This window comes from Cupressus sempervirens, chromosome 8 (genome assembly GCF_028749045.1).
Source record: "Cupressus sempervirens isolate cs-2001-9-10 chromosome 8, ASM2874904v1, whole genome shotgun sequence".
Classification (NCBI taxonomy): Eukaryota; Viridiplantae; Streptophyta; class Pinopsida; order Cupressales; family Cupressaceae; genus Cupressus; species Cupressus sempervirens.
Genome location: NC_143125.1, coordinates 65,883,360 through 65,897,366, shown reverse-complemented (window position 1 = coordinate 65,897,366; position 14,007 = coordinate 65,883,360). Strand labels below are relative to the sequence as shown.

At 36.1% G+C, this 14,007-nt stretch overlaps 1 protein-coding gene across 1 annotated transcript; it reads left to right on the top strand.

The window, feature by feature from the left end:
* Positions 1-483: 483 nt before the first annotated feature.
* On the top strand, positions 484-13,279 carry LOC149541632 (7-dehydrocholesterol reductase-like protein). The gene is made up of 2 exons (XM_089796810.1): positions 484-769; positions 12,617-13,279. The coding sequence occupies exon 2, from the start codon at positions 12,620-12,622 to the stop codon at positions 13,022-13,024; it is 405 nt and encodes a 134-aa protein (XP_089652936.1). The 5' UTR covers positions 484-769; positions 12,617-12,619; the 3' UTR covers positions 13,025-13,279.
* The last annotated feature ends 728 nt before the right edge of the window (positions 13,280-14,007 follow it).

The following is a 14,007-nucleotide window of genomic DNA, read 5'->3' as shown; positions in this document are numbered from 1 at the left end:
AAAAATTATAAAACCAATGAAAAATAACATTTATGATTCTTTCCAATGAGATTAATTTTGTGGTAGCACAAATTCAACCTTGATTTTTCTTATAATGAATTCATTACACACTTTAATCTTCAACAATTTTGCTTGTTTTAAAGAATCACATATTTTTAACAACCTGAATTTTTTATGAATGGACTTGTTAAAGATAATAATTTTACCTCCTCGTGCATGCCACAAATAATCTATTTTTAATTTTACAAAATATGTCACTTCCTTGAAAATCAAAACTCCTATAAAATGTGCAACTCCTAATTATAGTAAAGTGGTTATTTTCTTCAAACAAAACTTTAAAATATTGTTTGATATAATGTTTTTAAAATAACTATTAATAATTATTTTAAACAAAATTTCACTAAAATAAAATGCGAAAAATATACTAAATAACTAATTACAAATATTGATGATTTTTCCAAATCTAAATCAGCTAGAAAATCATTTACATTTTATGCTCCCCTTGCCTGTATCTTATAGCCCAATTGTCAAGAGCATATGTGAGTGGGAAGAATTGACCCCAATTGGCCATTTGGTCGGGATCAAATGTCAAATTAAGACGAACTTCAAATTAAACTCATTAACTCAATTTCCAAAAGCGGAATTTAACATTCCTTCGAGAAGATCTGTAATCCAATGTAATGGTGCAAGGTGCGTTTATAATGTTTGACTGTCTGTGTTGGTAATCGATTTGCTGGAAGTTCTTATATTGAAAACCCAGATCTTCGAGGTATTTATTTTTCCTTCATTCCTTGATTTAGACTTTAATCTGTTTGAAATTGGTTGCTTTTTACTTTTATTCCTTTGTTATCGGATTAGTTCCGCTGTTCGATCTTCTGTTAAAGTTCTCTCTCTCACTCTCACTTTCTATATCTCTCTACAGTCAGGATTAACGTGAAGCCCTTCTTGTTGATATCTTTTGAAATAGGAAAAGGGATTTATGGAGCCGAAATTAAGGTTTTGTAAATAATTAGGTATGATAAAATTCTTGTTTTGAATGTTTTGTAGATTTTGGCCTCTCTTCACAGTGCGGCTAAAAAACGGAGTAGAAAGCGTACCATTCCATTTCTGGGAAAAAAGGAAAGATTTGCTGGGCGGGATTCTTAGGATAGGCTAAAAAATAAAACTAAAACATCCGTTTAAAAAAACTGCAGTTAAATGCAAAAAATAAATAAAAAATGTCTAAATATATGAAAGGGTAATTGATTTTTGGTGGTTAAAACCCTTATAAATAACATTCAGGAATGCCTTTGTTTGACATTCAAAATTCTTTCAGCGATTTTGAGAGATGCGGGATTTCATTTGCGATTTGTGTTTCTTCTGTTCGTTGTGATTTCTCGGGCATTCCATCTGTTCTTTCTTTACCAGTTTTGGAGGCGATTGATTTCCATCTGTGAGATCTTCATCATCTGGGCATTATTGGGACCCGTTTTCCTTCCATATTATTTTTATTTTTATTTTATAGATCTTTTGCTTCTTAATCACATCTCTATAAAATTGTATATTCAGTTTCACGATGAATTTCTAAAAAGATTCCGGTAATGCATTATGAACTGAAGCTTTTTAAACAACTCTGTTGTTGATCAAGTCGCACAACTTATTCTCGGCTCAGGAGGAAAGAATCACGAGGGAATAGAGGAGTTAGAAAGCTCTTTGGGTAATTTCAACAATGATATCAAAAACAGAGATACTAGGGGGGACCAAGGCAGCAACATTCGGGGACAACTGAGAAGAATAAACAAAGGAAGCCGCATCATGTATGGTCTGCTTGGGTAGCCTTAGCTGGTCTGATGGCTGTAGCTACATAAAACAGAAGGTGAGTATACACAAAACAGCATGCAGAAGTGTAATGCCACAATGAATTCTGCTTGAAAAACTTGAGATAAGCAGCAAATGTAGCTACAGCATACCCGTTGAGGCTACCCAAGTAGACCATACATGATGCAACTTCCTTTGTTTTTTCTTCTCAGCTGGCCTTGAATGTTGCTGACCTGGGAACAAATTTTGGTCCCTAATATCTCTGCTTTTGATATCATTATTGAAATTATCCAAAGAGCTTTCTAACTCCTCTATGCCATCTTGATTCTTTCCTCCTGAACTGAGAATAAGTCCACTTGAGCAACCAAAGAGCTGTTTTTCTCCTCGAGGCACTTTTTATCTTCATCAAGTCTTGAAAGCTGATATCACAAATCACATAATTCATGGGCCATGGCCTCTGCAAAAACTGGAAGTTGAAAAGCCTAGCTTCTCTTCTAGACTCTTTCTCAACTCTTTAATCTCATAGTAAAATTGAGTGTTTTCAATGATCAGTTTTTCCCCCCTTCCAATTTGGATTTCAAGTAAAGACCTTATGTACTCTGTATCCATTTGTAGCCGTTGTTTGAGCGACTTTTCAGAAACTTGAAATTGATGATTCAACTCTGAGTATTGTTCGCTACCTTCACTGATCATATGTTGAAGTTCTTTGGTTATTTGTTTTCGACGTTTTGTCGTTTATAATCAAATCTTCCAACTACTTTGCTGACAAAGCTTCTTGTGACTGCCTCTCATCTTTGATAGAAGAAGGCATGTCAATATAATCCATCATTTGAACCTTTAATGAATCATAATCAATGCTCATTTTTTCATATTTATAGTCTAAGTCACAAGGTTCGAATTCAAATTCGAGTTCGTCGATCATAAAATTCGAATGAAATCTGGCAAGGGTAAAAGTTCGAAAATAAAATTCAACACTAAATTTTAGTTATATATATTTTTAAATATTACTAATATAGCCACAAAATTGTTAAAATAGTTTAACATTGTTAAATAGTTTAACTAAATAACTCAATATCAGTTTAAAATTAAATAATATTATATTAAAATTCATAAAATTTGGATGACATTCGGATAGAGTTAAAATTCGCTGAAATTTGAATCAAAAGGATGAAATTCAGCGAATCCCGTGACTTAGTTTATAGTTCAATCAACAGATATTTGCTTCACTTTTTTTCAAAATGTCTGCAGCCTCTTCCTCAGATTTGTACAATGCAGACAACAATCTCTCTTTCTCAGTTTCCCATGCCTTCTGCAACAATTCATGACTTCTACCCATCTTCTTGATGTCCTTTTACTTTTGTTGCAACTTGTGGTACAAGCTTGCTCTTTACAGATTCCCAAGATAACTGAGCTGCCCCTCCGGCTCTTCAGAAATTGCCTGCATTTGTCCCTTCAAGTGCAAAATATTAGCTTCCAGGTTCTTTTTTTGTCAATACATTGATTGGCATTTGTCTTCTTTTTTTGCAATGTCCTTCTTTAGCACCTTAACATAGTCCCTCAATTTAGATATTGCAGCTTGTGATTCGTTTTGCCTGTTTATAATCTCTCATTCAAACTCCTCTCTTTCAATCGCTCTTGCACTTGTTTTTCAAACTCAGCAACTTTTGCATCAAGCCAAATCTGTGCTTGCTCTCTGAACTTTGATAAAAAGTTTAAAAACTCAATTCTCATCTTTGAATGATCTGCAAGGTACTTCTGATTGTTCTCTCAAGTTCATAACAGAAGATTCCAATCTATTCTTTTCTTCAATTACCTCACTTTGTTCATCTTCTTTCTTTGTAATTTTTCCTTCAGCCTTTTCTTAGATTCAAACAGAGCATCTTGGCCTTCTTTTTCCTTCTTTGATAGGAACTTTCTTCTCTAAAGTTGCAATATCTTATTGAGAAGATTATATGGCCCTGCAAGTTGGATAACTTTTGATCATTGTTCAGATGAGCAACAGAGTTGCTGTCTGTTGGAACAGTTTCTCCATTTTAAGCAAGTGGAGCTCTATCGTGATATTTATTTTTGTTAGGAGCCTTTACTTGTTTATTATGATTTCCTATTCTTCATTTCGTCCATAACTTAACACCACTTCTGCAAGAAAACAGAACATAATGTGTTGGACAAAAACTACATGGATCATTGAGAAACTGCAGTAGTCCCTAAGACAAATCCCTGTAACATAAGGATAAATAAGACTTGTGTCTTCTTACCTCATCAAACAGAGCAAAACACAGGACCATTTTGAGGATTATGTTTCAAATTCCAGACCCTCTAGAGCATAGCCAAACTATATGCCTAATTTACCAGTATACTATTACTAAGTAAACTGTTGAAATCCAGGGTACAAATAGCAGATCCTCTGTACTATAGGCCGCCAATCAACATACAAAATGCATGTGATAACTCATAAATTTATAAGTAGAGAAAAATGTAGATCAAAAAGCTTCAGTTCAATAGACATCACATAGATTTTTTTAGAAACAAAGAAACATCAGTTGAAAATACATCGCAAAACTGAAATTACCGAGGTGTGATAAAGAAGCGAAACATCTACACAGAAAAATAATGTGGAAGCAAAAGCTGTCCTAATGAGAAATGACATCAAATAAAATAAAACTAAAAACATACCTTAAATTCTTTTATTTTTCATATCCAAACATGTGAAGAATTATCAGGATGAAATCTCTAAGATAAATTAAGGATAAAGAAGGCATGTGTCTTCTAACCTTGCCAAACCAAGCAAAACTCAAGACCATTGTCAGGACAAGGTTCGAAACACGAGATCCTCTAGGACATAGCTAAACTACATCAACATGCTAAATTTGCCACGGTACAAAGAGCAGACCCTCTGTACTATAGGCTGCCAATTAACATATAACATGCATTTGATAACTCATGTATTCGTAAGTAGAGAAAAAGTAGTTTAAACAGCTTCAGTTTAAAATACATTACAAAAATCATTTTAGATATACATCACAAAACTGAATTTACAATTCAACAAAGATGTGATTAAGAAGCAAAATATCTATAAAAAGAAAAAAAATGTGGAAGGAAAACGTGTCCCAATGAGAACACCATAACTGGCAGTGTAGTTGCAGATGGAATGCTCCAGAAATCCCAACGAACAGAAGCACAAATTGCAAAAAAATCGCTTCTCTCTGAAAGACTTTTATTTATAAGGGTTTTAACCACAGAAATGCAGTTTCTGTTTCATATATTTAGAAATTTATATATATTTTTTTGACACTTAACTGCACTTTTTTATCCTGATGATGGATCATGTAGTGTGATCCGAAACGTTGATGAAATAAACAAACACAATCGAATCCAGAAAACTTAGCACTTTGCAAATGGATTTGGAAATCTGTTACTGTTAACTTAACTGCAGTGTTTTTGAAATTGATCCTTTTTAATTTTTAGCTGTATCCTAATAATGGGCATGGCAAATCTTTCCTCTTTTTTCAAACAGGTTGGTACGGTTTTGTAGTCTGTTTTTTTTGCCGTATTGGTTTCTGATATACCGTACCAGCTGAGGGAAGGTGCTTCTTGTGGCAACATCACTTAGCTTTAGATCAGGCCTTTGAGATAAAAAATCCAAAATTGTCTCTCTGCATAGTCTGTAGACCATAATTTTTTATGCATCTGCACATGTGATTGAGATTTTGAACAACAAGAATCTGCCTCAGCACATGATGCAGAGCATCAGCTAGTAAGCTGTGAGAGTATTGTAGGTCTGTTTACCTACTGCTTGTGCTGAAATTGGCAAATTGAAGTTTCCATTTCAAATTTTCTGGTGCTTTTTGCATTAGATTTCAGTCAAGTTCTGTTCATGTATATTTTCGATGGTTTCTCATTTGTTGAACTCCATTTTAAAAATATTTATTATACAATATGAATGGATCTGATGCTCCTTCCTTTGCTTCTTCACTCTTTGTGGTGCACTTGCACACCCCTCAAAGCCGACGAGCAGAAAGTATCTGGATCTAACTGCTGTTTGTATTCTTAAACTGTCCTAACAAAATTCTTCGCTTCATAATTCTGCTGCAACTGAGAACATTTTAGTAACTTAGTATGGATGGACGCAAATTGCCCTTATTTGCTTCCTTTTTTCTTAAGTATTTGTTTGGGAAGCTCTTATTTCAGACAATTTTATTTGAATTATGCTTAATGCTATTACAATAATATATAAGCTTCTATTATTAGTTAATGGTTATCTGTTTGTAATCTATTGTAAATATTAGAATGTTTCTAATATTTTAGTTAGCTGCAGTTATCTGTTAACTTTCTTTAGCTTTCTTTTAGCCACAATAGAATATTTCTATTCTTTACGATCGTTTCCTAAGGAACCATTGCTTGTTTCTTTTGTAAATATTGACCTCATGGTCTTTGTTAATAACAAGAAAGTATTTTACCAATTACTTCATAATATTATTTACCAATTACTTTGTAATATGGTATCGGAGCCACTTAATTTTTTTCGAAAATCATAATTTCTTTATTGAAATTATTGAACCCTATTTTTGAAATTATTTTTTTGAAATATTTGCTTCAAACTAGGGCTTATTTGAGAATATTGACGATCAATATTCATGTTTTTTTCTGGCTGTTTTTAAAAAAATGTGGCTGTTTTTTGGGCATTTTCGTCCATTTTTTCTGCACATCTAGGGCTGGGAGCAATGCCAAGGGTTTCTTAAAACCCTCAGTAACAATTCGCGCCTAGAGACTATGTTTTTTGCTGCAGATTCGCCATTGATTTTAAACTTTTTTCAGCCCAAAATTGTTCTGTTGGAAACCCTAATTCTTGGGCTCCAAATTTTTTCTGATCATAGGTTCTTGATGGGTTTTTCAAGAGCTCAACTAGGTCATCGTCCTATTTTTTTGGGTGCCTCATTTTTTGTGCCTCGATTTCCGAGCCAGCAGATCCAGAAACCAACAACATATTCTTTCTGGATTTTTTGAGCTCTCTTCTGGATCACCTTTCAAATTTTTTGGGTCTTCCATTTTTGTTGCCTCAAAGAATGTGCCTTTACAGATTTTTACGCTTTTTCATTGAAAAACATGCTATGGCATCATTGACTAATATTTTGTTCGAGAGCAATTCCAAATTCAATGGTTGGAATTATGGCACTTGGAAGTAGCGGATAATAGCAGTTTGTGAATATCAGAATACCGATCAGATTGTTCTGGGTGTTACACAACGCTCGATTGCCCCTGGTGCTGATTAGGATACATGCGATTTGAATAATTAGGAGGTGGTGATGCTCCTCAAATTATCTGTAACTAATGATCAGCTCTCTCAGATTCCATCCGACAAGACTCCTGCCGAGAAATGGACACATTTCAAAAATCTTCATGAGACTTTTGACAAAAGCATAACTTTCTTCTTGAATTATCATGGATGAGTGAACATTGCTCCAGTCTCACCTGAATAGGAATTAGGAAATTTGTGATCAGTTGCTTGTCATTGGTCGCAAGATGGAGGAAGGGGACATTGTGGTTATCACGCTCCGAAGTTTATCGAAGTCCTATGAGCATTTTATCAAGACTTTCAACATTATGTCTTCTGGTGTTGATTTGAAGTTCACGGATCTCTGCACACTTTTGCTTCAGCAAGATCGGTGGAAACAACAGTTCAGTTACAGTTCCAACTCCACTTCCACAGAGCAAGCCTTTGCTTCTAAATCCTTTTAGAAGGATAAAGGCAAGTCTCAACAGTCTTCTCAACAAAAGTCCTCTGCTCCAGCTTCAGAAGGCTACTGAAAGAACATGCAATGCAACTACTATCATAAGTTTGGTCACATGAAGGTTGAATGTTGGAAACGCTTAGCTGCCCAATCTGAGCAATCAGGTTTGCAACCCAACGCTAACAGTGCCGAGCACACTAAGCAAACAAAATTTGCCTTTTACGCCTTCATGCCTAAAAGACCTGCAGATCACGTGAAGTCGTCTGCCTTGTATATTGATTCAGGTGTGTCTTGTCATTTCACCCACCGCACAGACTGGTTCATTGACTACAGGCCTTACTCAGATTTTGTTATTTTTGATGGCAGAGAAGAGTACACCGTTGTCAGTAAAGACAACATTCAGATTCAGTCTGCTGGGAGGAATCTCATTTTCCTCGATGTGTACTATGTTATAGGGATGGAACTAAATCTACTCTCAGTCAGTCTGTTACTAGGACATTCTCCTTAGTTGGATGTCACCTTTAGTTCACATCGATGTACCATCACTGATAGGACAACTCAGTCAATTGTTGCAGTGATTCTTGAGGATTATTGTCTTTTCTGACTTACCAATTCAGGTGATTCTCAGGACTTAGCTTTGGCTGCTCAACGGTCTTTTGTGGCACACTTTGGCATCAACGGTATGGGTGCTTAAATGTGCATTATCTCTCTCAGCTTGCTCGGGAAGAGCTTGTCCTCGGTTTGCCAGAGATTCAGACTCAACAACTTGGAGTTTGTGATGCATGCCGGGTTGGGAAGCAACATTGCACACCTTTCACTAGTGGCGATTCATGGCGAACTTCTCAGGTACTTCAGCTTGTTCATGTTGATATCTGTAGCCCTATGACCACTCCTTCTGTTCTTGGGTCCAGGTATTTTTTGTTGTTTGTTGATGATTTCAGTAGAAAAATGTGGGTGTATTTTCTTGAAAAGAAATTAGATGCATTTCCTATATTTCAGAAGTTTAAACCTTTAGTTGAAAAAGAGTTTGGGAAATCTATAATTACTCTTAGATTAGACAATGGGGGGAAGTTTGTTCTAATGAATTCTCTAACTTCTTGGATACTCCTGGCATCAAACACCAGTTAACCCCACACACCACAATAGAACAATGTAGTTGAACGTCGGAATAGAACAATCACTGAGATGGCTTGATCCATGCTCGAACACAGACATGTTCCGAAGAACTTTTGGGCAGAAGCAGTCAACACCGCAGTTTATTTTTTTAATTGGTTACCCATAGTGGTGGTCAAAGGTAAGACTCCGGAAGAGGTCTGGTCAGGTCGTAAGCCCATAATCAATCACTTGAAGGTTTTTTGACTCCCTTGCTTTTGTTTGGATCTTTAATGCGTCACGCACCAAGCTGGATGCCAAGACTCAGAAACTTATGCTTGCTGGATATAGTGGTCTTCACAAAGCCTACCACTTGATTGACACTTAGACATCTCATCTCCTGTACAGTCGTGATGTAGTCTTTGATGAGTAGCAAGAACCATTCATGCTTGTTTCTCCTGTTCTTGGTCTAGTAGACTAGCCTATGAAGGCTCATGATTTTGGAGTTAGACTTCCATTAGGTCCACTTGATGGGAGGGCTCTAGTAGCTCTAGTTATACTAGTGATCCATTTACAGACACCTCCAACTTCTCCTGCAGGATCACCTAGATTTGTAGATGCTTCACTTTAGATGAGGACCCTGATCATAAAGCATCTCCTGATACTAATGTTTGTCGTTCTCCTCTCCGGCCTAAGTGGTGGGCTAAGACACTTGCTGATCTTCGTGATGATGAGCTTATTGATGGGAGAATTGCTTATAAAAAAGAGAAAACCTATAGAGTTTGTTAACTTTGCTCTCATAGCCAACATTCTTAGTGTGTTTGAACCTCAAACGTGTTTTGAGTCTAAAATAATTCCAGAGTGGGAACATGCCATGACATTTGAACACCAGAGTTTGCTGAAGAATAACACTTGGGTCCTTTTTGATCTTCCACCAGGGAAGAAACCCATTGGTTGCAAATGGGTTTACAAAATCAAATACAAATCTGATGGTACTTTGGATAAGTACAAGCTCGTTTAGTTGCGAAGGGCTTTTCTCAGCATCAGAGGATTGATTATGAGGAGACCTTTGGTCCTACTGCAAAGATGAGCACAATCAGATTAGTCCTAGCCATGGGATCATAGTTTGGCTAGAAGGTCCATCAGACGGACATGAAAAGTGCTTTCTTGAATGGTGATCTTCATGAAGATGTCTACATGACACAGCCTCCTGGTTTCAAGGTTGTTGGTAAAGACCATCAAAATCCCCCCAAATCACTATTGTCCCCTACCCAACTCACCTTATTTTCACGAACCTATTCTAGGGATATTTGACCCATGAAAAGTCTCACCACCACCCAAAATTCAATCAGCACACTGGAGGCCTCCCACGATCAAAAAATGCCCACCTTTTTCTCAACAAAATATCCACTTTTTGACACTATTTTTGATCAAAAAAACGCTCTTTTTTTGACACTCCCCTGTCTTTAGAGTTGTTTTGGCATTTTTCATGTCACGGTACCTTACAATCCCATCTTCATAGGCCAATGTCGGATCCATCAACCCTTTTCGGCGAGCCAATCGGTGAGGCAAAATGAGGCCACTGTGGGCATCGTCTCAAAAAAAACACCACATTGTTTTCTCTATACTTTAGGGCAAAAATGACCATACCAACAACTAATAGCCATCTCTCACCATTATAGGTTGTATCAGACATTATAATTTAGGGCACTTTCGGCGGACTCTTTACGCTCGTTCTAGGGCAGGTGTTTTTTTTTTTTTCATTTTTTTTCATTTTTTTGTCTTATATTGTGTAAGCCATAATATTTCTTCAATTGGGTAACCAGAATTTTTTCATAATTTTCCATAGGTTACCCGACCATCTACTAGCCTAAACATAAACCTACCATCCACCTCCGGCCTACCTACCCTACCATCCACCTACCCTACAGATTATTGAAGACACCGACTATAAATTATATATAACATACTAATCAGGTAAAATTATATATAACATACTAATAAGGTCACCATAATAAGCTGGTAACCATAATTCCAAAAATCTCATCGGGTACCCCAAACTCTTGATTTTATTACCATCAATGGCCGATAGACTGAATAGTAGGTCCCATAAAATTAAAATCATATTTCATTTCTCATATTTTCCATAATAAGCAGGGGAACCATATTTTCCATAATAAGCAGGGGAACCATATTTTCCATAATAAGCAGGGTAACCATATTTTCCATAATTTTCCATAATAAGCTGGTAACCATAATTCTACAATAAGCTGGTAACCATAATTTACATAATAAGCTGGTAACCATATTTATGAAGACACCAACTATAAATTCTATATAACATACTATATACAGTTAATATTCTCAAATTGTTGAAAGCCCTCTATGGCTTGAAGCAAGCCCCTAGGGCATGGTACATAGAAATTGATAAGCACCTCAGTGATCAAGGCTTTCAGAGGAGTTCTTCAGACTCAAATTTGTACATCAAGACTACTGACAATGACACCATCCTTTTGGTTATTTATGTGGATGATTTGATCATCACTGGCAGGTCGACAGCTTTGATTTAGGGAACTAAACATAATTTATGCCAGTCTTTTGATATGATTGACATTGGGCTCATGCACTATTGCCTAGGTGTTGAGGTTTGGCAACAATCTTTTGCTATATTCATCTCTCAATCCAAATATGCCAGGGCTCTATTAGACAAATTTTGTATGCATGATTGCAAGCCTTCATCTACACCTATGGAGAAAGGTCTCAAGTTATCAGTCAAGTCTAATTCTCCTCCTGTTGATGATACTACATATAGGCAACTAGTAGGCAACCTCATCTACCTCTCTGCTACTAGGCCTGATATTAGCTTTATAGTCAATTACATCTCACGCTTTATGACAGCTTCCAAGGCTGATAATTGGATGGCAGCAGAGTGTGTTTCGTTATGTGAAGGGCACTTCAGAATATGAACTTCTTTACTCTCGAAGTTCTAATCCTTGACTTAGTGGGTTCACAGATTAAGATTGGGCAGGCTCTTTTGACGATAAAAAGTCAACTTATAGATATGTGTTTAGTGCGGGATTAGGTGTCATCACATGGACTAGTAAGAAGCAATAGGCAATTTCTCTCTCCTCTACAGAGGCTGAATAGAAAGGGACAATCAATGCAGGTTGAGAAGCTGTTTGGCTTCGTCGGATGCTTGGGGATATGCAGATGTCACCACTAGGATTGACCACTTTGTTTGTTGATAACGAAGGCGTTATCAAGTTAGCACGAAATCCAGTCTTCCATGAACGAACCAAGCATGTGGATGTTCACTGTCACTATATATGACAACTGGTTGAAGATGAGACAATAGACTTGCAGTATGTTCCTACCATAGAGCAGACTGCAAACATTCTCACCAAGCCTTTTGGTCCTGATAAGTTTGTCAAATTCAAAGGACAACTTGGTGTTGTGGATAGATAAAACATTAAGGGAGGGTATTACGATAATAGATAAGCTTCTATTATTAGTTAATTGTTATCTGTTTGTAATCTATTGTAAACATTAAAATGTTTCTAATATTTAGTTAGCTGTAGTTATCTATTAGCTTTCTTTAGCTTTCTTTTAGCTAGAATAGAATATTTCTATTCTTTATGATTGTTTCCTAAGGAAAAATCGCTTTATTCTTTTGTATATATTGACCTCTCAGTCTCTGTTAATAACAAGCAAGTATTTTACCAATTACTTTGTAACAAGTGCTAGGATGGGGCTTATCACTTATTGCTTCCATACAATTTTCATTTTTTAAAACTTCAATTCTTGAAGCTCCTTATGACTATTTCCTTTATTGTCTTCTTGGTGCTGATATAGATGGTTTGTGAATCACCGGTAGGCAAGTTAGTTTTCTGATGGTGCTGATTTTGGAATTTTTAATACCATCTCATGTTTTATATTTGTAAATATTGGCTTTGTTAAAGAGAATTATAGCTTGACTTGGGCTATTTTTGTGTTGGCAGAGGATGTCTTCATATGGAAATGTGGTAGGGGGAAAACTTAAGCTGAAAGGCAAAGCTCTGGATGTGAAAGCAGGGGGCGTCAAGAAAAAGAAGAAGCAGAAGAATGAATACACACGTGATTTGTCAGCACTGAAGATAGATAAGTCTTTAGGAGGTTCAGAGGATGCAGTATCTGATCCCCAGATGACTGGAGAAGCTGAAAATGGAGGTGGTGAAGCGCAGCAATCGGTTTATGAGGATCACCGCACTCCAGCTGAAAAGCGATATGATGAACAAAGAGATAAACTGGATGTCAGAAGGCTGGCAAGGCTTGCAAACAAATCGCACAGAGACCGAATTGAAGATTTTAACCAATATTTAGCCAATCTTAGTGAGCATTATGACATTCCGAAAGTAGGGCCAGGATAATTTGAAACTATGTTTCTCAATCCATTTCTTTGTGAAAGATGGTGTGTACACGGGACAACCTCAAGTTTATATTCATGTCATAAGCACAATGGCTTCATGTCTTGGATTGTAAACTCCATTTGTTAGAATGCAGTTTACTGTAAAATATTACTTTCAAGCTCCGAGATTCAGTCACCAAATTTTCAGGCATGTATTAATGCTTTAGAATTATGTGATTATCATTTCCTATAATCTGTTATTTAATTGCTGGTCAAATTTGCTTACATTTGGCATCTAGCAACCAGATATATCAATAAGTAGATTTCCACAATCCATGAAATCAATTGTTTCACTTACTCCATATGCTATGTTTTTACTCATCTTGATGATGGATCAGTGTGTGATCCAAAACGTTGATGCAAAAAAAAGTTACACAATCGGATCCAGAAATATTAGCAATTAACCAGCTATATTGTCCATGATTGCCATCTGTGTTGACACTTTTACTTGCTACCCTTCTGAATCTGTGCCAAGGGAGATTAAAAATTCCCCTTCTGGTTTCATGGCATTTTGTTTGTAGAACCATTGAAACACTTTTACAATTCAGTGTTCTGTTTACTTTCATTTGTGTTTCGGAGAAAAAAAACCAGAAGAATTGAGACTCTATCTGCATTTAATCTAAATTATTTTGAGGCTAAATTATGTTACTGTTGTTGTTCCCATGCATGATATCCTTGGTACTTTTAAACTAGACATCCTTGCCCATTTTCAAAGTCAATATTAGATATATTCATTTTACCAGAGGTATGAATAAATAATATGTTTGGAAAAAATGCAATTTACTGTATGTTAAACCGTCAGCTCTAAGATGCCTCCTCAAGACATCCAGAATTTATTAATATAATCGACTTCTATGTTAGGAATGCCCTATGGATTGTTAGTTGATAATCAAATCCATACTGCACAAGGCGTTAATGAAGATAGATTGTTCATGATTGCTATGT

Bases quoted from the DNA above. Each gene is read 5' to 3' on its own strand.
- LOC149541632 (XM_089796810.1), top strand. From the start codon at position 12,620: ATGTCTTCATATGGAAATGTGGTAGGGGGAAAACTTAAGCTGAAAGGC.